The 25,114-nt window shown below is 46.8% G+C and overlaps 1 protein-coding gene across 1 annotated transcript in view; it reads left to right on the top strand.

The window, feature by feature from the left end:
* Window positions 1-24,662, top strand: part of OGFOD1 (2-oxoglutarate and iron dependent oxygenase domain containing 1) — a 36,662-nt gene extending 12,000 nt beyond the window's left edge. Inside the window, exons 5-13 of the mRNA XM_040410085.1 lie at window positions 5,895-6,011; window positions 15,596-15,687; window positions 16,021-16,149; window positions 16,240-16,353; window positions 16,762-16,841; window positions 16,911-17,143; window positions 17,530-17,658; window positions 17,878-17,936; window positions 23,924-24,662. Coding sequence (XP_040266019.1) covers window positions 5,895-6,011; window positions 15,596-15,687; window positions 16,021-16,149; window positions 16,240-16,353; window positions 16,762-16,841; window positions 16,911-17,143; window positions 17,530-17,658; window positions 17,878-17,936; window positions 23,924-24,076 — 1,106 coding nt within the window. The 3' untranslated portion in view covers window positions 24,077-24,662. The remainder of the gene's footprint in view (window positions 1-5,894; window positions 6,012-15,595; window positions 15,688-16,020; window positions 16,150-16,239; window positions 16,354-16,761; window positions 16,842-16,910; window positions 17,144-17,529; window positions 17,659-17,877; window positions 17,937-23,923) is intronic.
* Window positions 24,663-25,114: the final 452 nt, after the last annotated feature.

Raw genomic sequence — 25,114 nt, forward strand, 5'->3', positions numbered from 1 at the left:
CAGGTCCCAGTGGAACAAAAAGGCCTGGGTCATTATGCAAGACTTTTCCAGGTAAAAAAGCCGGACGGCTCGTTCAGGACGATCATCAATCTGAAGTCCTTGAACAGGTCTGTAGTCTACCACAGATTCAAAATGGAATCTATAAAGTCATCAATCCCCCTGATATCAGTAGGAGATCTCTTATGCACAATGGATTTAAAGGATGCATACTATCACATCCTAATACATCCACTCCACCAGCAGTACCTCAGGTTTGCAATCAACCAGGGGGGCACGATTCTCCATTATCAGTTCCAGTGCCTACCCTTCGGAATATCCTCGGCTCCTCGGATTTTCACGAAAGTGATTACAGAAATAGTGGGATACTTGAGACAACAGCAAATAAGGATCATCCCGTACCTAGACGATTTCCTTCTAATCGCAGAGACAAAGCAAGGTCTTCTAGACAATGTCCAACAGACCCTGGCCCTCTTCAAAGATTTGGGTTGGATAATAAATTATGCCAAGTCGGACCTAGTTCCGAGTACCAGGAAACAGTTCTTGGGTGTCATCTTAGACTCGGAGAGACAGCATTCCTTTCTTCCGCTACTAAAACAGGAGAGGATAAGGGAAAAGATAAGAGCCTTTCAGAGAAGAAGGGACCATAACCTAAGAGAATCTATGCAGGTTCTCGGGTTAATGACATCTTGCATATCGGTCATTCCATGGGCTCAGTACCATTCCAGATTACTACAGAGCTCAATTCTGAGTGCATGGGACAAAAACCATCGGTCCTTAAACTCAAGAATAATCCTATCAAGTCAAAGTCTAGATTCTCTATCCTGGTGGACCAACCCCAAAAACCTAAGGAAGGGGGTCGCCTGGAATCTTTCTCCATTCATAGTAGTTACTACAGATGCAAGCCAGTGGGGCTGGGGGGCCCATCTAAGAGATCAATTCCTTCAGGGGAAATGGTCCGATCTCGACAGTCGCAGATCCTCGAATTTCAGAGAGCTGAAAGCTGTTTGGGAGACCCTGAAGAGGACAGAACAAACACTCTCCGGCCACCACATCAAGATCCTATCGGACAATGTGACGACGGTATGCTACCTGAAGCGTCAGGGAGGAACCAGGAACCCTCATCTTCGGGGATTATCAGACCAAATATTTTGTTGGGCAGAGGAAAAGGTGCTCTCAGTTTCAGCAGTCCATCTAAGAGGAGTAGAAAACTCCACTGCCGACTTCCTAAGCAGACACACGCTCAACCCGGGAGAATGGTCTTTAAACAAGGAAGTGTTTCAGCAGATCTGTCATCAGTGGGGACTCCCGCAAGTAGACCTCTTTGCGGCAAGAGAAAACACCAAATTAAACAAATATTTTTCTCTGAATCCAAGGGACAACCCGCTGGGGGTAGACGCCCTGTCCCAGGATTGGGATATGGATCTGGGGTACGCTTTCCCTCCATTCCCCCTGATTCCAGCGGTCCTAAAAAAGCTGAGGTCAAGCTCAATGACTCTCATTCTGATAGCTCCGGCATGGCCAAAGAGGGCCTGGTTTCCTTTGCTGAAGGAGATGGTGATAGGAGATCCGTTACCCCTTCCGAGAAGGAAGGACCTTCTCCTACAAGGACCCCTGGAACATCCAAACCTCGACAGACTACAGTTAACAGCCTGGATCCTGAAAGGCAGATCCTAGGGAAAAAGGGTCTGTCAGAGAAGGTAATTTCTACCCTACAACAAAGCCGCAAACCTATAACCTCAGCGATATATTTAAAGATTTGGAAAAAATTTACCTCATGGCTGTCACAAACACATCCTGGGGTTTCTGACCCATCTATAGGCTACATTCTGGATTTCCTGCAGTTGGGGTTTGATTTGGGTTTAAAACCCAGTACCCTCAAGGTCCAGATTTCAGCCTTGAGTTGTTTTCTGGACACCTCCTTAACAGAGCACAGATGGATAAAAAGATTTATTAAATCTACTTCCAGAATGAGACCTACTATTAGGCAGACGGTACCACCTTGGGACCTTAATATAGTCTTATAAAGTCTATGTAATCCCCCGTTTGAACCAATTGAGCAGATATCTGATAGATTACTCTCTCTTAAGACCATCTTTCTGCTAGCAATTACCACAGCACGCAGAATAGGGGAGATTCAGGCCCTTTCTATCAGGGAGCCATATCTAAAAGTGTTGGACGACCGGATTATTTTAAAATTGGATCCATCCTTTCTACCAAAGGTTGTCTCTTCGTTCCATAGAAATCAGGAAATAATTCTTCCCTTCTTTTGTACCTCTCCCAAAAATGTGCAGGAAGAAAAGTTCCATTGTCTGGACGTAAGGAAATCCGTGTTAGCCTACCTACAAAAAACGGATTCGTGGAGAAAATCTTTAAACCTTTTTATCTTGTTCGGAGGAAAGAACAAGGGCAATAAGGCCTCAAAACAGACTTTAGCTCGTTGGATCAGAGAAGCGGTTTAACAAGCCTACGTGCTAAAAGGACTACCATGTCCATTGTCCATTAAAGCCCATTCCACCAGAGCGGTGGCAACCTCTTGGGCAGAAAAAGCAGAAGCCTCAATTGAACAAATTTGCAGGGCCGCTACTTGGTCCAGTTTCACTACCTTTGTCAGGCACTATAGACTGGACTCTCTTGCCAACCAGGACCTAGGCTTTGGCCGTAAGGTTCTTCAGGCAGTGGTCCCCCCCCCTAATTATTAAGCTGGTAGTTCTCCAGTGGGTGCTGTCATGGAGGGACGTCCTGGAAACTAAGATTTAGTCTTACCGGTAAACGGTTTTCCAGGAGTCCGACATGACAGCACCCGTTAATACCCCCCCTTTTTTGTTTCTGGATTTTGTTTCTGGGATCCATGCATGTATACATTATACATATATATATACTTGTATGCAGAATTTCCAATGTGAAGTTAACATGGAGGTTCAAATAAAACAGTTTGGATCCTATCTGGTGTAGTAATTTGGAAAAACACTGGTATGAGGGGTGGGGAGGGGCCTTTTAACCTCTCTCGCTTCCTGTCCCTACAGAGGTCCAATAGGACATCCTCCAGTGGGTGCTGTCATGTCGGACTCCTGGAAAACCGTTTACCGGTAAGACTAAATCTTAGTTTTCGAACTTGTCAGATCCTCTATCGAATAGGTTGGGTTATAAACTTTTTTTTTAGGGGTATTACTAGACTCAACACGTCAAAAAACTTTTCTTCCCCCTCAAAAAGTCTCAGGTGTGATAGACAAGGTTTCAAAATTCCTTGTTCGTCCGTTTTGTACAGTCAGAGCGGCCATGAAACTTCTAGGCACTCTAACTGTATCTCAGCGGTAAAATGGGCCCAGTTCTATTCTCGAGTATTTCAGCAATGGCTACTAGAGAATTGGAACAGGAATTTAAATTCTCTAGAAGAAAAAATCTCCATTTCTCCATCCGTAAATTCAGTCTCTACTGTGGTGGCTAAACCCAGTTCACCTACAGAGAGGGGTTCCCTGGAAATAATTACGACGGATACAAGCCTGTGGGGTTGGGGGGCTCATTGCTCTTAACTCTCTTTCCAAGGTCAATGGTCCAAGGAACAAATAGTTCTATCCTACAATCGGAGGGAATTAACCGCAGTCTGGGAGGCAGTAAATGCTCTATCTCATAACATTTAAAACGTAAAAGCAGGCTCCCTAAACGTAAAAGCAGCTCCCTAAACGTAAAAGCAGGCTTTCTAAGCAGGGTTCCCCTAAATTCATCAGAATGGAGTATAAAAAGCAGCTTTTTCTCCAGATAGCGGACAGATGGGGAACTCCCCAAGTAGACCTGTTTACGTCAGCAAAGGATACAAAGCTAAAAAAGTTTTTCTCCTTCAACCCCATTGACAGAAATATAGGGGTAGATGGACTGGTCCAAAGATGGAATTTTCATCTTGCATATGCATTTCCTCCCTTTCCGCTGATTTCCTGGGTTCTAAAAAACATTAGTCAGGAAAAAGCTCATGTCATCTTGATAGCCCCTTTATGGCCAAATAAATCCTGGTTCCCCCTTCTGAAACTCCTCTCAGTCCAAAGCCCGTGGGTGCTTCCCTGGGTGCAGGATCTATTATCTCAAGGTCCAGTGTTCCATCCCAAGATAGAGAGTTTACATCTAGTTGCATGGAACCTGAAAGAGTGACATTAAAATCCAAAGGCCTGTCTGATGCTATAATTGATACCATGGCAGCCAGCAGAAATGAGGTAACCTCAAAAATGTATTCTAAAGTTTGGAAGAGATTTTGTTACTGGCGTAGTCAATCAAAAAATTCTGCACAAATGTATTCTATTCAGACAGTACTAGAGTTCGAAAAAGGGTTATGTCCAAATGCCCTGAGAGTTCATGTGTCCGCATTAAGCTCAGTTTTCTCAAAGGAGCCGATAGGTTGAGGCCTTCCCTAAGACCAATTGTATCTCCTTTTGGATCTTAACCTAGACTTGTCAGGATTGACAGTTTCTCCCTTTGAACCACTGTCTGAGGCAGGATTGACAGTTTCTCCCTTTGAACCACTGTCTGAGGCGTCTCTAAGATATCTCTCTGTCAAGACATTATTTTTAGCGGCCATTACTTCTGCACGCAGAGTAGGTGAGATTCAGGCTCTAACAATAGTTGAACCTTTCTTTTTTCCAGACAGAATAGTGTTCAGACTGGATGAAACTTTCTTACCCAAGGTTGTATCCAATTTTCACAGGCAGGAAGAGATTATCGTTCCCTCATTTTTTACGGATCCGAAATCAGAAGGAGAAATCAGATTTCATAAATTGGATGTGAGAAGGGCCATTCTGATCTATCTAGAAGCTACTAAATCCTTTAGAAAATCAAGCTACTTGTTTGTGCAGTTTCTAGGGGCAAATAAAGGTCCTAAAGGTACAAAAAGCTCCCTGTCTAGGTGAATAAAAATTGCAATCTCCGAAGCCTACAAATTGTCAGGATTGGTTCCACCAAAAACTCTGAGAGCCCACTCTACGAGGTCAGTGTCAACATCTTGGGCTGAAAAAGCAAATGCATCTATAGAGCAGATCTGCAAAGCGGCTACGTGGACAAGTCCACACACATTTATCAAACATTGGTTTGCAGCACAGTGGCTCAGTGGTTAGCACTGGTGCCTTGCAGCGCTGGGGTCCTAGGTTTGAATGCGACCAAGGACAACATCTGCATGGAGTTTGTATGTTTGCGTGGGTTTCCTCCGGGTACTCGGGTTTCCTCCCACACTCCAAAGACATACTGAGAGGGACCTTAGATTGTGAGCCCCATTGGGGACAGCGTGATGCTAATGTCTGTAAAGCGCTGTAGAAGTGCATACAATAAATAAAATAAATTAGTTGATACTAACGCCAATCAAGACCTGGCCTTTGGTAGAAAAGTTTTGCAGGCTATAGTCCCTCCCTAAAATTGTATAATCTGGTATATCTCATGGTAATGCCATCATGGAGGATGAAAGGGAAAAACCATATTACTTACCGGTAATTTCCTTTTCATGAATCCTCCATGACGGCATGGGATTTCCCCCCCCCCCCCCCCCCCCCCTTGTTGTAAATATGTATAGGATGTGTTTGGATGAAAAAGACTCTCTAGGCTGTGGGTCCAGGAAGACACTGAGGAGGATCAAATCTATTCTTCCTGTCCCTACCTGGTTGAGGTGGGTCATCTCTCATGGTAATGCCGTCATGGAGGATTCATGAAAAGGAAATTACCGGTAAGTAATATGGTTTTTGCATTGATGTAGTTGATGATGTGCATTACTCCAGACACTTTACATTTTTTTTAAATTTGTGGGCTAACCCTTTTAATAACCAAGACAGTACATGTTAAGTCATCGACCTTCTGTGGCATATTTTGTGTATTCTATATGCAAACCCTTGTATTAAATGTTGTGTCCCTGTCACCCTGCACAGATACACTGCTCTGCCATGACGATGAACTGGAAGGGAGGAGATTTGCTTTCATCTTGTATCTGGTTCCTGAGTGGTCTGAGGCAGATGGGGGCACACTGGACCTGTACAGCACGGACGGTACGTTTCCCCTTCTCTTTTAGTTCTGTGGGGCTGTGGCTTATGATCTTGTACCATTAGCTCTCCATTAGTGTAATGGACAAAAAAACAACAACATAGAAACGCTTAAAGGGGTTGTGTCAGTTCAGCATTTAGCATTTATTAAAGGGAACCTGTCATCACCTTTATGCTGCCCATACTAACAGCGGTATAAAGTAGAGACAGGCGAGTTAGTTTCAGCGGTCTGTCATTTATAAGTAAAAAGTAAGTGGTTGCCGAGAACCAACATCACAATCATTGCAGACTGGGCCTGGAAAAAGAGTCCCGGCCTCCTGAGAAGAGTCCTGGTTATTCATGATCTCCTGCTCTCCTGCCCACCTGCTGATGACTGACCGTCTTCTACCTAGTTTTCTCCCTTTCTCTCTAGGAGAGAACTGCCAATCATCAGCAGGTGGGTGAGAGAGCAGGAGATTAGGAATAACCAGGACTCTTCTCAGGTAGATATGACTCTTCTCAAGGCCTTGGCTGTAATGATTATGATGCTGGTTCTCGGCAACCACTGACTTTTAGCTGATGAGTGACACAGCGCTGACATCAGCATTTCTGTCACTACTTTATACTGCCCTCAGTGAGGTCAGCATCAAGTTGATGACAGGTTCCCTTTAAGTAGAGAAAGTTAATACAAGGCACTTATTAATGTATTGTGATTGTCCATATTGCCTCCTTTGCTGGTTTGATTCATTTTTCCATCACATTATACACTGTTCGTTTCCATGGTTACGACCACCACTGACTGATTATAGGGTGGTCATAACCATGGAAACAAGCAGTGTATAATATGATGGAAAAATGAATCATGCCAGCGAAGGAAGCAATATGGACAATCACAATACATTAGTAAGAGCCTTGTATTAACTTTCTCTACATGATAAATGCCACTTGCTGAAGTGAGACAACCCCTTTAAAAGAGTGCGTGCACGAAGGCTGGATTCACACAAGCAGTTTTTGTGGCGATTTTTGATCCCATTACAGGAAAGGTACATGATACACAAAAATTATGCAGCCTATTCTAAGTTCTTTCCAAAAGGGCCTAATTTCCTCCCTAACCCACCGTGCCAGAAGGCCTTGCAAGGTCTAAAGTGTAGGGCGACCAATCTGTGTCCTGATGTTCGCCTTGGCCAGAGTTTCTTAACCTGCCAAATGAAATAAATTACATCAGAGTCCCCCCCCCCCATGGCTATGATCATACCTTGTGCTGCACATTAAAAGCACAGAGATAGTATAATGCAAGTACCCCGTAGTGTCATAGATTGTTGCCCCAGCAATACTCATGCCATAGGTCGACAAACTAGGATACGACCAAAGCATCCCCAAAACTCAGTGGGAGGGGAGCAAAGGTTGCACAAATTTTTTTAAATTTTTTTTTTGGAGGAGTAAAAATACTCTTTCTCGCCCAGTTTCCTTGGGGGACACAGAAGACCTTGGGTATAGCTCATCTCCATAGGAGGCGTGACACTAAGTGAAAACTGTTAAGCCCCTCCTCCACAGCTATACCCTCAGCCTGGAGAGAAAGGCAGCCAGTTTTTTGCTTAGTGTCCAAGGAGGCAAGACACTCCCTGCTCTGCAGGGCTGGTTTCTCCTTGTTTCAATTTTAGATTTTTACTTTTTTATTTCTTTTTGTTCCAGATCATCAGGGATAACAGAGTCGCACTAGACCTCTCTGTTCTCCCGGGGTTGAGCTGCGCCAGTGCCGGTCATCCGCACTGCTGCCTCCCCCACAGAAGGCAAGGTGGATCAGGGCAGCCCAGCTCCCCTACATCCCGCCAGCGCAAGGGTCGCCCGCACGCCAAGTCCCTCTTCCAGCGTCCTGCCACTACGGTGCCAGTAGCTGAAGGGGCGACCCTGCTGGAATGGACCGAGGGTGAAGACGGCTGTGGTAAGAGAGTGGCTTCTCCAGCCCTACGTCCCCCACCCCCCACCCAATGGTCTCCTGCGTGCCTGACCCCCCATACTGGGCCTCTAGTCCCCTGCTGGACCTAGGCTGGCTCCTGGGGTGCCGCAGAGCGGCAATCTGCTTCCCCCCCCTTTTTTTCCTGGCCCTCATAGTACATGCAGCTAGTGGCTGTCAGCCGTCGCCTGCCTTCTCCTCACGGGCACCCCGTCTTTGGGTCCCCCCCCATCTCGCCTGATCACATTGGGCCTTACCGGAGAGTGCAGGACGCTGCAGTGGAGTAAGGCCTCGCCTCCGGACAGCACTAATATTCCGGTGCGGCCGAGCCGGCCGGCGGGGTGGGCTCCCGCGGCCGGCAAACCGCCATTCCGGGTCCCTGTCTCTTCCGGCCGGCGGGGTGGGCTCCCGCGGCCGGCAAACCGCCATTCCGGGTCCCTGTCTCTTCCGGCCGGCGGGGTGGGCTCCCGCGGCCGGCAAACCGCCTTTTCGGGTCCCTGTCTCTTCCGGCCGTCGGGGTGGGCTCCCGCGGCCGGCATTGGGCTTGACTATGCCCCAGCAGGCCCCGTCCGACCATCGGTGCTGGTCGGCGGGGCTCCGCAAATTTGGTCCTAGGCTTCGCGGCCTGCTGGGCCGCAATTCCGACCGGCCCGCGGGGTGGGCTCCCGCGGCCGGTTTAAAGCGCCATTCCGCCTCAGGTCCCGGCGGTATAACGGGCCGGGCGCCGCAAATTTAGCCCCCGGCTTCGCGGCCTACTAGGCCGCAATTTTCCGGTCTCTGGTGGAGGGGGCGGGAACCTCTCCAGGCGCGAATTCTTCCCGCCTGGAGGTTCCTCCGCCCCCAGGGGATCGCACGCCGCCCTCCAGGCCGGATCCCTGTTAACCCTTTGGGTACAGGCCGGCTCCCAAATGGGTCTGTATAGTTGGCCCCCCTTTTTTTCTCAGGTGCCCATATATGGTGGCTCCCCTTTAGCCTTAGAGAGGCTGTGTTTTAAATATATATAAAAAAAATAAATAAAATTATAATATTAAAATAAATAATAATAGATCACTGATTTCTATTGGACTGCGCAGGACGCTGCAGCCTCATCAGTAGTACTGCATGTCTGCATGACCTCTTTCCACAGGCGGCATGGTGTTGCGCTCCCAGCCTGCGTCGCTGCTAGGGCATTTCCCCTTTTAGGCGGTTTTCTTGCCTAAAGTGCATGCGGCCCTTCCGTAGGCAGCATTCATCTTCTCTCCAGTTATGGTGCCTGCCATGTGCACCCCCCCCCCCCCCTCCTAGGCGGGATACTGCACTCTCCCTGGCTGCCGGCTGGCCATGTGCATGAACCCCTTCTTAGGTGGAATACTGCACCTTCACCGGATACGGTGCTGGCCATGTGCACGACTCCCTTCCATAAGCGGAACGCAGCACTCACTGGATTCGCTGCCGGCCATGTGCGTGAGCCAGCCATGTGTGTGTGACTCCCTTCCTGGGCGGAACGCAGCACTCTCACTGGATCTGTTGCCGATCATGTGCATGACCCCCCTTTTTAGGCGGAATACTGCACTCTCACCGGATACGGTACTGGCTATGTGCACGACCCCCTTCCATAGGCGGAATGCTGCACTCTCACTGATGTGCTATGATGCACTTATGTACTATGTTACTATGCTGCACTCTCACTGGTTTCGCTGCCGGCCATTTCATAGGTGGTATGCTACAGTCTCATTGGATTCCTGCCGGCCTTGGATATGCCTCCTTCCCTCAGGCAGCATACATACATCCCTCTGTCTGTGGTTGTTTCCTCGCAGGTACGTTGCTGGCCATGTGCATGTACCCCATACATGGCAGGGTGCTTGCACTCTCGCTGGATCCGCTGTCGGCCATATGCATGACCCCTCTTCCGTGGGCGGTGTACGCACTCTTGCTGGATTCGCTGCCAGCCAGGGGCATGCCTTCCTTCCTCAGGCGACATGCACACATTCTTACTGACTGTGTTTGTCTTTCGCCAGTACGTTGCTGGCCATGTGTATGACTCCCATGCATGGCGGTGTGCTCGCACTCTCCCTGGATGAGATGCTGGCCATGTGCTTTACCCCCCTTTTTTTCTGGGCGGCATGCTACACTCTCACCGGATACATTGCTGCCCATGAGAATGGCCCTCTAATATGGGTGGAATGCTTGCGCTTCCATTGGATACGGTGCTGGCCTTGTGCGTGACCACCCCTCATCCCATGAGCAGAATTTGGCACGCTCATGAGATTCACGGCTGTCCTTGTATGGCTGTGCTGGACTTGTACATGTCCCCCTTCATGGCAGAGTAGTTGCACTCTCGCTAAGTTCAGTGTTGGTGTATTATTGCACATTCACTTAATGCTAGGATACCCCTGTGCATGTTCCCCTTTCACTAGGTGGACCTTCTGCGTTCCTGCTGGATTATAGGGTATGTCCTGCTTCTCTGAAGTAGGTACGGCCTTAGGCATCACTCCCTTTTGGGACCGGCCTTTGCACTCTTGCCGACTGCAGTTTGCCAGATACAATTTCCCCCCTTTTCGGGGCGGACTGCTTGCGTTCCATCGCATGCTATACTAGGCTTGTGCATAACTCCCTTTCAGGTTGCACTTTGCAATTCCGTACATGCTGTGGCACTCTGTGGCGAGCCCCCCTTTCTCGCTAAATTAACCTTTTGCAGTGAGCGGACGTTCTTGTGCGTTGTTTGGGCCGTGTATGCCTTCTCCTCCTGTAGGTGGGTTGGCCTTCTCACTGCTTACGGGCTGCTCGTACGTATGCCTCATCTACTTCCTGCGGCATACTTTTGTTTTCTTGGGATACGATGCCTGCCACAAACCTTGCACTCGTCTCTAAGGAGTTCATTCTGTCCACCTGACCCGGACGGGCTCTACTTGCTCTCTGCTGCACGGAGCTGGGTGGTACTCATTCATTTAGTTGGCCCTTCATCCCAGGGAGTGTTCGTGGTTCCTAGATGCGTGCCCATTCGTCCTTCCGCGGTATTGCTTCCCTGCGCTAGTGGTCACATGGTCGAGAGTGCGGTTGTCTGGATCGCCCCTCGAATTCTTCGTTGGCTCTGGCAGGACTGCGGTTCTCTTGCCTGCTGCAATTTCCTCCTCTTCGGATGTAGTGTGGTATGAGTCCTTCCTCTTGGCGCCTCTACGCTACAGTCTAATCTGCTACCAGGTGCGGGCCACTTTTCTCGGGAAGGTCACCCAAATTCTCTTGGGTGCTCGATTACCCAGGTCCGGAGGACCTCCGCCTTGGGTTCTTCAGGGTATTCTCCTTCTGCGAGGCGGTGAACCGGGCATCTCACAGTGTAGCAGGGTTCTGCTTTTGAGCTGTCCTATGGCTTCCCTGTTGCCCACTCCTCCGTTCGGTTGGAGGGTGTTATGCCGGCCTCTGTCTCGACTACCTTATCTCGCCGGCTCTGTTTGGCCCCCGCTCGGTACAGATCACTCTGATGTGGCTTCTGTCCCGCCAGACTTCAGAGGTTGTTCCTTCACTGTCCTCCCCTCTGGGGAGAGCATGGTTGTTCATGTGGATGGTTCCGGTGTTCCTTTTGGCCTCGTACTGTCTCCCTTGTTCACACTGGCTGTATTAGCTGTGCCGATTTATCGAGTCTACCGCGTTCTGTCCTCCCGCTGAGTGCAGATTGTGTGGTCCATTCTAAGACAATGGTCCTGCTGTAGACTTACCTTCTCGGTAACTTGGGGGGACTACCTTTCGGTCCAGATTATCCTTTGATCTCCTACACCGGGACTGTAGAACATGGCTACATCAGCATGGACTATAGCCTGTCTTGTCCTGGCATCTGGCGGATGCTGGGCGGACCCTTTTGGTTCCTTTCCGTCTGTCCTTCTGCTCCCCCACTCGGGTGGATATGGGACAACGTTGCTCGGGGGCCGACGGGACCAGTTTGTCAACTTCTGCCCGTGTTACTGGTCTGCGCCTGATCACATTTGGTTTTTTGCCCGCTTGCCAGGCGACTCCAGCGGTTTCGCTACTGCCCGCTCCTGGCTGTATTTCGTCCAGGATCTGTCGTAAGACTTATGTTTTTTTTATCTGGGGTTCTGTGGGAAGCTGTGCATTCCCCACTCTGACTTTTCTCTCCCCATGGTTCTGTCTTTTTTCCAGTCCGGCCTGGACCTGGGACTGGGATTCCTTTACTTGAGGTATCAGTGTCAGCGCTGTTCTTCCTCTTCCAGCGTTCCCCGGCCCTCTGGGCCTGTCAAGACCTTCTTACTCGAAATGGCTCTTTGGTTCCTCTGTACTGTCCTTCGGTACCGCCCTGGGAACTACATACTGAGTTCTCGGCGCTCCAATCTTGTCCTTGGAGCCGTTACAGAAGTTCTCTCTACCTCCTGTCCTGTACGGTTGTGTTTCTGTATCAGTCGTGTCTCTGACGGGTGCCTGAATGGCCCCCTTTTTGTTCTGAGCCTTCTGTCTTTTCCCAGGACAGGGCTGTTCTACATCCCGTTCCTTCCTTCTGAAGGTGGTGTTTGCCTTTCGCTTCAACACTTCACCAATTTGGACGTTGTTTGGGCCTTGCAGTTTTTACTTGGAGATCTCCGACTCTTGTCGACGTTCGGTTTCTTGGGTTTCCTGGAGGTCCGCGCTTAGAGTTGACGGACTCCAGGGTGGTTTTCCTCCGCTTTATCAGATTGGCTATTGCTGAGGTTACCGCACCGAGGGCAGGATTCTGCCTTTACTGTCACCGTTCATTTCACCAGAGCGGTCGGTGCCTCCTGGGCCGGAGGCTTTGGGCTTCGGCCATGCATTTGAGCAAGGCGGCCACAGGTCTTCCTTGCACGCTTTACAGAATTCTACAGGGTGCATACTCTGGCTTCGGCGTATGCTGCCTTGGTCCGCCTGGGTCTGCAGGCGGCGGTTCCTTGATGCCTTCGGGTGCTTCGCCTTGGAGCTGTGGTCCCTCCCCTTTTGGACTGCTTTTGAACGTCCCAAGGTCTTCTGTGTCCCCCAAGGAAACTGGGTGAGAAAACGAGATTTTTGTATAACTTACCAGTAAAATCTCTTTCTCGCTCTTTCCTTGGGGGACACAGCACCCACCCATTCGTTGTTTTTCTCTACACGGTTTCCGAGTTTGTGTTACCCGTTGGGTAGTTGGCTTGTTGGTTCCTTGTTGGACTTTGCCTTTTCTCACTGCTTGGACACGCAACTGGCTGCCTTTCTCTCCAGGCTGAGGGTATAGCTGTGGAGGAGGGGCTTAACAGCTTTCACTTAGTGTCACGCCTCCTATGGAGATGAGCTATACCCAAGGTCTTCTGTGTCCCCCAAGGAAAGAGCGAGAAAGAGATTTTACTGGTAAGTTATACAAAAATCTCGTTTTTCTGGCCATAACTTTTTTGCTTTTCTGTCAATGTTGCCATATAAGGGCATATGTTGTTTTTCAGTGACACCATTTTGTGGTAGATGCAACTTTATTAACTTTTATTACCTTTTTTGGGGTGATAGCTGGGGAAGAAATTCCCATTCACTGTGTGGCATAACTAGCGTCTTAGGCCTCTTTCACACTTGCGTTGTTGGGATCCGGCATGCACTTCCGTTGCCGGAGGTGCCTGCCGGATCCGGAAAAACGCAAGTGTACTGAAAGCATTTGAAGACGGAACAGTCTTCCAAATGCTTTCAGTGTTACTATGGCACCCAGGATGCTATTAAAGTCCTGGTTGCCATAGTAGGAGCGGGGAGCGGGGGAGCGGTATACTTACAGTCCGTGCGGCTCCCGGGGCGCTCCAGAATGACGTCAGAGCGCCCCATGCGCATGGATGACGTGATCACATGGATCACGTGATCCATGCGCTTGGGGCGCCCTGACGTCACTCTGGAGCGCCCGGGGAGCCGCACGGACGGTGAGTACACTGCTCCCCCGCTCCCCACTACACTTACCATGGCTGTCAGGACTTTAGCGTCCCGGCAGCCATGGTAACCACTCTGAAAAAGCTAAATGTCGGCTCCGGCAATGCGCCGAAACGACGTTTAGCTTAAGGCCGGATCCGGATCAATGCCTTCCAATGGGCATTAATTCCGGATCCGGCCTTGCGGCAAGTGTTCCGGATTTTTGGCCGGAGCAAAAAGCGCAGCATGCTGCGGTATTTTCTCCGGCCAACAAACGTTCCGTACCGGAACTGAAGACATCCTGATGCATCCTGAACGGATTACTCTCCATTCAGAATGCATTAGGATAATCCTGATCAGGATTCTTCCGGCATAGAGCCCCGACGACGGAACTCTATGCCGGAAGACAATAACGCAGGTGTGAAAGAGCCCTTACTGTTATTCTGTGGGTTAGTGCGATTATGGCGATACTGCATATGTATCGTTTTATGCGGGGTTTTTTTTACTACTTTTACACAATAATAATTTGTCTCGTTATGTCTCTGCATTCCAAGAACCAGAACACTTTAATATTAACGCTGTCGCAGCTGTATGACTGCTTTTTTTTTATGCGGGGGTGAGATGTAGTTTTCATTGGCACCATTTTTTTTTTGGGGGGGGGTGTACATGGGACTTATTAACATTTCTTTTTTGGGGCAGGAGTGAATAGGAAGAGTTGCAGCAAGGAGGGTGTAATAGGACATGTGTGGGTTTTTTTTGCCGCCTTTACTAAAGAAATACATATTTTATAGTAAAAATATTTTATTTTTAACTTTATTCAATTTTTTATTTATTTTTTAGTCCCACTAAGAGACGTCGCTTTTATAATGCACTAGTATACCTTGTATACCAGTGCATTATAGCCTATTTATTGCTTATAGACAGCCATGTCAGATCTATAGGCCTTTGTTAGGCCACCAGCTGCCATGACACCACATTTGCGGGGAGCTGATGGTGACGGGGAGCCCTGTCCCTCTAACTGCCTAGATGCTGCAGGCGCTAACATCTGAGGGAATTAAGCATCTTCATCGGAGTCATCTCCAATACTGGCTGTTACAGTGGGAGCCCAGCTCCAGTCAGTGCCGGGTTCCACCGGTGATCCGGAGCAATGCATCAGCGCGGCCTGTGAGTCCTGTTCACCTCCTGCTGCCCGTGCCAGGATTAATGGTGCGAGCAGCAGGGGCTGAACAGACTAGATAGGCAGTGTGAACACAGCACCCCAGACCAAAGGAAGTCTCATGCGTAGAAATACGCATGAGATTTGAGAGAGTAAAATTGGTGGTATAGGTGTTATTGCGACCTCTGGAGTGGGGGGTAACCCAATTCCCCCTTTAGGCCATCAGAAAGACATCTCATTAGGACACTGCACCAAAAAAAAGTCCTGATGAATACACATTGACATAATTAATAGTAATACTGTCTTGAAGTTCAGCCCATCCATCTAATCAGAGTTAGGAACATCCCCAATGCTGCGCCAAGCCAGAGGTCCTAGGCAAATTACAGATGGACACGCAAAAAAATTAGGTGCATGCAAATATACTTTCTGTTGGTGGGATCCACCCCAGTGATTCCAGCCACCCCAGGGTCACCACTCCTGGAGCACTTCTGTACCTCTGAGCTTCAAATTACTATGCCTGGCCACCTAAACATGTTAGGCTCTGGGCGTGCATGGAAATTTTAACTGCATGGTAAGTACCTTACAATAGGGAACTTTGATGATTGTCAAGTTGAACGTACTGATGAGTACATCATGAATATTCTTTTCCAGACAGGACACAACCTGGGTCTATTGTGAAGTCTCTTGTCCCATCTTGGAATACATTGGTTTTCTTTGAGGTTTCTCCAGTTTCTTTCCATCAGGTAGGAAATCCAGGATGTCCTAGCAAAAAGAAATAACCTACACCTTTTTGATCTATCAGTCTTAAAGGGGGTTGATCTGCTCTAATCCGGACAAATCAAACATTTTTCATCTTTTTGGCTTCTCGTCCCTCTCCTAAGGTCTAATTTGATGGTTCTGTTTCATTGATTGATGCAGCTCAGTTGAGACCAGCACAAGCCTCCAGAGGTCTTGATGTACATGTTGTGCTTCATTCCACATTTTTGGCTTGTTCTCGTAGCTGAACATTTTCAGTTTGGGGATGGCTTCTGAATTTTTTTGAGCATGTGCCAAGTTCACCCCCAATGTTTTTGCAGGTTTCCGAAGTCTTATCGGAGGACAAATGTCGTCTGTCAGTCAGTGGATGGTTTCATGGTCCCTCCTTGGAGCGGCCCCCACGGTGTCTGGACCCTGCACCTATTCGCAACCCCCACATCCCACATGATGTAAGATTGGGAAGTTGCTTTGGCGCCAGATTATATCTTTTTTTATATAGTGTGTGTATATATACATATATTTTTCTTTATTTTCTACAGCATGAGATCCTCTATGAATGGATAAATCCAGCATACATGTCATTTGAAAATCAATCACAGATTCAAGATGAATTTGAAGACTCATCCGAAATTCTCTTGAAAGATTTTCTCAAGGTTTCCCTTACCATTGTTTGTCCAGGGAAAAAAGTGGAAATACTAATTTTTGCTTTGAGACGTCCAATCTCCTACTATCCAGAAGCTACCTTACCTGGGGCCCGGTGATGTAAAGATAATAGGTGTTTTTTCCTAGCTGCCTTCTCCATGTCCTGACACACTGAGCACCTGCACACAGTGATACCATTGGCCACCCATCTAGCTGCAGATGGTAGCACTCCCTGTGCTATACACTATAGTACCAGCAGAGGGAGTATTGCCCTTCAAATAGCTGACACTGTGCTGTGCAGGTGTTGGGTGGCATGAAGCAACAAGGAGAATCCCTGAAAGATTCACATTTTAAGGCCCCCTGGAAGCATAGAATTTCAGATTTAGGGACAAAACTATATATTCTTGTCTGATTTTCAGGAGGAGAAGTTCAGAGCTGTGTGTGAAGCTTTGGAGACTAGCCACATTGATTGGGAGCTGCTGGGTCCACCCAACAGAAGGTGAAGATATGGATTATTGAAATCTGGTTGTTACTGATTTGTACTTTACTTACATTATCTGTCATTTAGATGCTATAAGAGGGCAAAAGGACAATTACCTGATGCATTATCCTCCTGCATGGACCTCCTGCGATCTGAGGCCTTCTTCCTGTTGCTCTCCAACCTTACTGGTCTCAAACTGCATTTCTTGGCTCCAGACAATGAAGATTCTGATGAAGGTGAAGGTTCCTCTGGACAGAACGCAAGGACCTTATCACAAGGAGATGGGGTGGAACAGACTGGTCCTGCTGCTCATTCAGAAGGTGAGTAGAAGGACTACTTACCTTGCCAGGGCTGCAATGTGATTTAAAACCCATCCTTACAGTTTATCCCATACATCTGCTTTACCCGGCCAAGTTTCCTAGGCAAACAAGCTCCCACACGATATTATGCATAGAGGTGCTGCATGAGGTCAGTTGTAGTCCGTCAGCCCCCCCCCCCCCCACTTCTACTGGCCATACTGGCCACTGCTGGTTCTCTGCTTGATCTAGATGAAAACCAGTCCTAATCATATCTAACCGACATGGGTAAATGGCTTGTTACGTGCATCATGTCTGGGTTGGAAAAGATCTGGATGGGTTTATGTGTGTATATAATATATAACGTATTTCCTTTTCCCTCTTCTTATCTGTATATTTCTCTGTTAAAGGAGACAATGTCCCTACATACACTGGAGAGCTGAGACACTGGGAGCATGGAGACTATACCATGATACATGACGAAGATCCCGAGCGCCAGGGGTTTGCACTAGACCTACTGTTGTTTTTCGGATGTGAAGGTCAGTATTTCACCTACGGTAGTTGCAGTGGTTATGGTATCCCCGGCTCTACACCACAACTTCATTTATTCCTTAAGGGGGAAAAAGTTGCAATCCACCTTGCAGCTATAGGAAATTTTCATTGCACTGATCTCCGATGATAGATTACAGGTCACCAGTCTAGTGCTTGCATGTTGCATCTGCAGAACCGTATTCACACCTCTTTATTTTCTACTCCAGACTGGGAGGCAGAGTATGGAGGATTCACTTCCTACATTGCCAAGGAGGAAGATGAAGAGGTAAATATTACATTAGAAGGAAATTACATGGGGGTTTAAATCTGGATTAAAGGGGTTGTGCCACCATCAAATGTTATTTTAAAGGGGTTCTCGGAGACTTTAAAGGGAACCGGTCATCAACTTTATGCTGACCTCACTGAGGGCATCATAAAATAGTGACAGAAATGCTGATGTCAGCGGTGTGTCACTCATCAGCTAAAAGTCAGTGGTTGCTGAGAACCGGCATCATAATCATTGCAGCCCAGGCCTTGAGAAGAGTCCAGTCTACCTGAGAAGAGTCCTGGTTATTCCTAATCTCCTGCTCTCTCCCGTCCATCTGATGATTGGCAGTTCTCTCCTAGAGAGAAAGGGAGAAAACGAGGTAGAAGACGGTCAGTCATCAGCAGGTGGGCAGGAGAGCAGGACTTCATGAATAACCAGGACTCTTCTCAGGTGGCCGGGACTCTTTTCCAGGCCCAGTCTGCAATGATTGTGATGTTGGTTCTCGGCAACCACTTACTTTTTACTTATAAATGACAGACCGCTGCAATCAACTCGCCTGTCTCTACTTTATACTGCCGTTAGTATGGGCAGCATAAAGGTGATGACAGGTTCCCTTTAACACTGATGACCTACAGTATTCTCTGCATAGGTCATCATTATCTGATCGGTAGGGGTCTGACACCTGGGACTTCCGTCGATCAGCTGTTTAAGAAGGCACTGGGGTTCGCAGTAGCGCCACGGTTTTCTGCAGCTTTTCCTAGGCCATGTGATTACACATTTATAGGTCACATGGCCTAGACACAGCTCAGCCCCATTGAAGTGAATGGTGCTGAGCGCAATACCAAGCACCGCTATACTATGTACGGCGCTGTGCTTGGTGAGCACGGAGAAGGCTGCAACACTCACAGGAGCGCCAGTGCCTTCTCAAACAGCTGATCGGCGGGGATCCTGAGTGTCAGACTGCCACAGATCAGATACTGATGACCTATCCGAGTATTGAAGTCTCGGAAAAACCCTTTAATATAATCCTGCTTTAAAAACCAGTTACTTTTGTAACTTACTTTCTGTTCCAAAACAGCACCAGCTATGAGAGATTCTTTTTTTATTTCATCATAATGGCTCCCCCTAGTGTTTAATCTGTATGATAACATGTACGTCCCTCTACTGAGGCGGTCGCACATGCTCAGTTCCATCCTCCAACTGCCACTATCCAGATCTACTGTTAGAAGCTGTGAACGTTACAGGGAGAGAGCTGCAGCAGGAAGGACACGCTCCCTGAGATGCCAGTTTGAATTAAATCTAGCCGATCTCCCCCAGAGGGGGAGATCTCTGGATTTGGTAGAGCAGTATAGGGCTGGTTCTAGCTTTGTTAGAAAGAGACTGTCATGTGCTATATAATATCAGAATTTTTATTTTTTACATCAATCATAGTAACATAGTACATAAGGCCGAAAAAAGACATTTGTCCATCCAGTTCGGCCTGTTATCCTGCAAGTTGATCCAGAGGAAGGCAAAAAACCCTGTGAGGTAGAAGCCAATTTTCTCCACTTTAGGGGAATAAAAAATTTCTTCCCGACTCCAATCAGAATAACTCCCTGGATCAACGACCCCTCTCTAGTAGCTATAGCCTGTAATATTATTACGCTCCAGAAACACATCCAGGCCCCTCTTGAATTCCTTTATTGTACTCACCATCACCACCTCCTCAGGCAGAGAGCTCCATAGTCTCACTGCTCTTACCGTAAAGAATCCTCTTCTATGTTTGTGTACAAACCTTCTTTCCTCCAAACGCAGAGGATGTCCCCTCGTCACAGTCACAGTCCTGGGGATAAATAGATGATGGGATAGATCTCTGTACTGACCCCTGATATATTTATACATATTAATTAGATCTCCCCTCAGTCGTCTTTTTTCTAAAGTGAATAACCCTAATTTTGATAATCTTTCAGGGTACTGTAGTTGCCCCATTCCAGTTATTACTTTAGTTGCCCTCCTCTGAACCCTCTCCAGCTCTGCTATGTCTGCCTTGTTTACAGGAGCCCAGAACTGTACACAGTACTCCATGTGTGGTCTGACCAGTGATTTGTAAAGTGGTAGGACTATGTTCATATCACGGGCATCTATGCCCCTTTTGATGCAACCCATTATCTTATTGCCTTTTGCAGCAGCTGCCTGACACTGTTTTTTGCAGCTTAGTTTGCTGTTTATTAAAATTCCTAGATCCTTTTCCATGTCAGTGTTACCGAGTGTTTTACCATTTAGTATGTACGGGTGACTTGCATTTTTCCTTCCCATGTGCATAACTTTACATTTGTCAGTGTTAAACCTCATCTGCCACTTATCTGCCCAAGCATCCAATCTATCCAGATCCCTCTGTAGTAGTATATTGTCCTCATCAGTGTAAATTACTTTACACAGTTTAGTGTCATCTGCGAAAATTGATACTTTACTATGCAAGCCTTCTACAAGATCATTAATAAATATATTGAAGAGAATAGGGCCCAATACTGACCCCTGAGGTACCCCACTAGTGACAGTGACCCAATCTGAATGTGTACCGTTAATAACCACCCTCTGTTTTCTATCACTCAGCCAGTTACTTACCCACATACAGATGTTTTCTCCCAGTCCGAGCATTCTCATTTTATATACTAACCTTTTATGCGGTACAGTGTCAAATGCTTTGGAGAAGTCCAGATATACGACATCCATTGATTCGCCGCTGTCAAGTCTAGAACTTACCTCCTCATAGAAACTAATTAAATTAGTTTGACATGACCGATCCCTCACGAAGCCATGCTGATATGGCGTTATTTGCTTATTTCCGTTGAGATGCTCTAATATAGCATCTCTCAGAAAACCTTCAAACAGTTTACCCACAACAGATGTTAAACTTACCGGCCTATAGTTTCCAGGCTCTGTTTTTGGCCCCTTTTTGAATATTGGCACCACATTTGCCATGCGCCAATCCTGTGGGACATTCCCTGTCAGTATAGAGTCTGCAAATATCAGAAATAAGGGTCTGGCTATGACATTACTTAATTCCCTTAGGATACGGGGGTGTATGCCATCCGGTCCTGGCGATTTGTCTATTTTAATCTTTTTAAGCCGCTGATGTACTTCTTCCTGGGTCAGACAGGGCACTTCTAATGGGGAATTTATTTTTACATTCTGCATGTCATCTGACAGTTTATTTTCCTCAGTGAATACATTGGAGAAAAAAATATTTAACAGCTTTGCTTTCTCCTCGTCGCTCTCTGCGACTCCCCCCTCATTACTCTTTAAACGGCCGACACCTTCAGATTTATACTTTTTAACATTTATATAATTGAAGAACATTTTAGGGTTGGTTTTACTCTCTTTGGCAATTAATCTCTCAGTCTCTAGTTTGGCCGCTTTTATTTGTTTTTTACATGTTCTATTTTTTTCCTTATAGTTTTTCAGTGCTTCCGTGCAACCCTCCTGTTTTAGTGTTTTATATGCTTTCTTTTTGTCATTTATTGCTTTCTTTACAGTTCTATTTATCCACATTGGTTTCTTTTTGTTCCTTAACCTTTTATTACCATACGGTATGTACCTCTGACAATGAGTTTTTAGGATTTTTTTAAAGATATCCCATTTTGTGTCTGTATTTGTGAGGACTTTGTCCCAGTTAGTTTGGCCTATGGCCTCTCTTAGTTGGCTAAATTTAGCTTTTTTGAAGTTTGGTATTTTTGTTCCTTCCTGTAGAAACGCTCTTTTGAATGATAATTGGAAGGTTATTACTTTATGGTCACTATTTCCCAGGTGTCCCCCGACCTGCACGTCTGTTGTTCTGTCAGGTCTATTGGTTAATACTAAGTCCAGTATGGCCGTCCCTCTAGTCGGGTCCTGAACCAGTTGGGAGAGGTAATTGTCTTTGGTTATAGCCACGAACCTGTTTCCCTTATGAGATATACAAGTTTCAGTTTCCCAGTCTATATCTGGGTAGTTGAAGTCCCCCATAATAACCACCTCATTATGATTTGCCGCCTCGTCTATCTCGGTTAGTAGTAGATTTTCTGTGGACTCTGGTATATTAGGTGGTTTATAGTAAACTCCTATTAGTAATTTATTGTTGTTTTTAGCTCCATGTATCTCTACCCATAGTGACTCCACATGTTCATGTCCCTCACTTATATCTTCTCGGACTGTGGGCTTTAGACAGGACTTTACATAAAGGCAGACCCCCCCCCTCCGGTTTTGACGATCCTTTCTAAACAGACTGTAACCTTGTACATTAACTGCCCAGTCATAGCTATCATCCAGCCATGTCTCAGTTATTCCCACTGTCATAGCTATCATCCAGCCATGTCTCAGTTATTACCACTGTCATAGCTATCATCCAGCCATGTCTCAGTTATTCCCACTATGTCATAGTCCTCCTCACACATCACTAATTCCAGTTCACCAGTTTTATTAGTCAGGCTTCTGGCATTAGTATACATACATTTGAGAGGTTTATGTATATTTTTTACCCTACACCTTTCCTTCTGAATTGTTCTAGTCCCTCCTTCCATTCCTCCCCCATTCTTATTACCTTGCCCCCGGTCTCTATCTGCACTATCTTCCCCTCCTATAACGTAATTACCCTCCCCCCCAGTCCCTAGTTTAAACACTCCTCCAACCTTCTAGCCATCTTTCTCCCCAGCACAGCTGCCCCTTCCCCATTGAGGTGCAGCCCGTCCCTACGATAGAGCCTGTTGCCGATAGAAAAATCGGCCCAGTTCTCCAGGAACCCAAACCCCTCCATCCTACACCAGTTCTTGAGCCACTTGTTAATCTCCCTAATCTCCCATTGCCTTTCTTGTGTGGCCCGTGGTACCGGTAGTATTTCGGAAAATACTACCTTAGAGGTCCTTGCCCTCAGCTTTTGACCTAAATCCCTGAAATCATTTTTAAGGACTCTCCACCTACCTCTAACTTTGTCATTGGTTCCGATATGGACCATGACCGCTGGATCGTCTCCAGCCCCTCCCAGTAATCTGTCAACCCGATCCGCGATGTGTCGAACTCTAGCGCCAGGAAGACAGCACACTGTTCGGCGATCACGGTCTTTGTGACAGATTTCCCTATCTGTTCCCCTAATAATGGAGTCTCCCACTACCAGCACCTGTCTGGCCTGCCCTGCTCTCCTGGTTCCCTGCTTACTGGAGCTGACATTCCCCTGACTGGCAGAGGAAGTGTCTGGCTGCAGCAGTGCCGTCCCCGGACTGACATCCCCCTCATCTGCCAAACGTGCAAACTTGTTGGGGTGTGTCAGATCAGGGCTAGCCTCCCTGGCACTCTTCCCTCTACCCCGCTTTCTAACTTTTACCCAGCTAGCTACCTCACTTTCCTCAGCCTCCTCTCTGTCACCCTCCCCCTCATCTACCCCAAAGAGTGCTTGCTCGGTGAGAAGCAAACTCTTTTGCAAATTATCAATGCCTCTCAGTGTTGCAACTTGCCCATTTAGAGACTCGATCTGCGATTCCAAACGGGTAATTTGCTCACATCTAGAACAAAGATATACACCCTCGAACGGCTGTTCCAGGACTGCATACATCATGCAAGATGTGCACTGGACTGCGTTGTAAATTGTGCAACACATACTAAATGGGGATTACAACAGTAAAAAAGTAAAACAGTATAAATGATTTAGATTTAGACCCTGTCTGCTGTAGTTGAAGGACCACGTAAAATTAAGCCAACAACACACAAGGAAATTTTATCCAACCTTAGTTTCCAAACTCCTTTTCTTAAACTCCTTATTTTTTTAACTCCACTTAATAAGAAGCCACTTAGTAGAGCAAGCCTCAAAAAGAGCAGGCTCTGAAGAGTATAAGTGGCTCAATTTATAGCACCTGGTTGCCCCAGGCACTCGCCTTAATTAAGCAGAGAAAAAAAAAAAAAAAAAAAAAAAACGATTTTAAATGAAAAAAGGATTTTTTGAAAGTATTTTCTTGGCATCCAATCAATTCTACTACTAAGTCCCTGTCTATTCTCAGCTCCTCACAGTCTATCCAGAGAACAACTGCCTGGCCTTGGTTTACAGAGACAAAGAAACAATGAAATTTGTGAAACACCTCAACCATAAGAGTCTAGAGAGAGACGCCAACCGCAGAGGATTCTGGGACTTTGCTTTTGTGTACTATGAATGACCAGTGGAGTTTTTGTACCTCCAGCACATCAAAGTGTAACTGGCTGTATACTTGTAATCATCTCTTTTATGAGGCTTTAATGACCTTGACGAGTGGAGCTAACTAGAGGTGTCTGATCGCTCTATGCCTCGAAGCATCAAGTGCCGCAGCAAAATGTGGACATGTTTCTTGTCTTATATGGTCTCTGCTCAATGTAAATATGGGATATGGGTTTCCCGAATGAAATCTTGTGTACTATTAAATGTGTTTATAGAAAGAAAATTGGGTCTTGGGAAATAAGAGCGTTTGTCCTAATGTGAGAGCGCTGAATCCGAACCACTAGACCACCAGGGAAGCTGTATTGTTGCCGTGTGTGAATGGGATATTAAAAAAATCTATTTTGATAACTCTGCAGTGGTGGTTCCAGAGATCAGACATTTATCACCTAGTGTCCGCATCGGTGATAAATATCAGTTGTGGCATAATCCCTTTAAAGGGGTTGTCTCCCTTTTTGGCAATTGGCATTTATCCTGTACAGAAAGTGAATACAAGACACTTACTAATGTATTGTGATTCTCCATATTGCTTCCTTTGCTGCCTGGATTCATTTTTCCATCACATTATACACTGCTCGTTTCCGGGGATTACGACCACCTTGTAATCCAGCAGCGGTGGTCATGGTTGCACACCATAGCAAAAAGTGTCTGCCTCTCTGGTGGCCAGGACCGTGGAAGTTGGCATAGGCACGCATTTACAGTAGATGAAACAGTGGTCGTAACCCCTGGATATGAGCAGTGTATAATGTGATGGAAAAATGAATCGGGCCAGCAAGGAAAGCAATATGGATAATAATAATACATTAGTAAGTGCCTTGCATTCACTGTCTCTACATGATAAATGCCACTTGCTAAAGTGAGACGACCCCTTTAACTATTTAAGGCTAGGGCTACACGATGCCATTTTGTAGCACCAATGTCGCGCAGCAATTTTTATAATGATAGTCTATGGTGTCACACTGCGACATACTGTGACACGACAGTAGCAAAAAATCCTTCCAAG

The sequence above is a fragment of the Bufo bufo genome, chromosome 10, assembly GCF_905171765.1.
Source record: "Bufo bufo chromosome 10, aBufBuf1.1, whole genome shotgun sequence".
Lineage (NCBI taxonomy): Eukaryota > Metazoa > Chordata > Amphibia > Anura > Bufonidae > Bufo > Bufo bufo.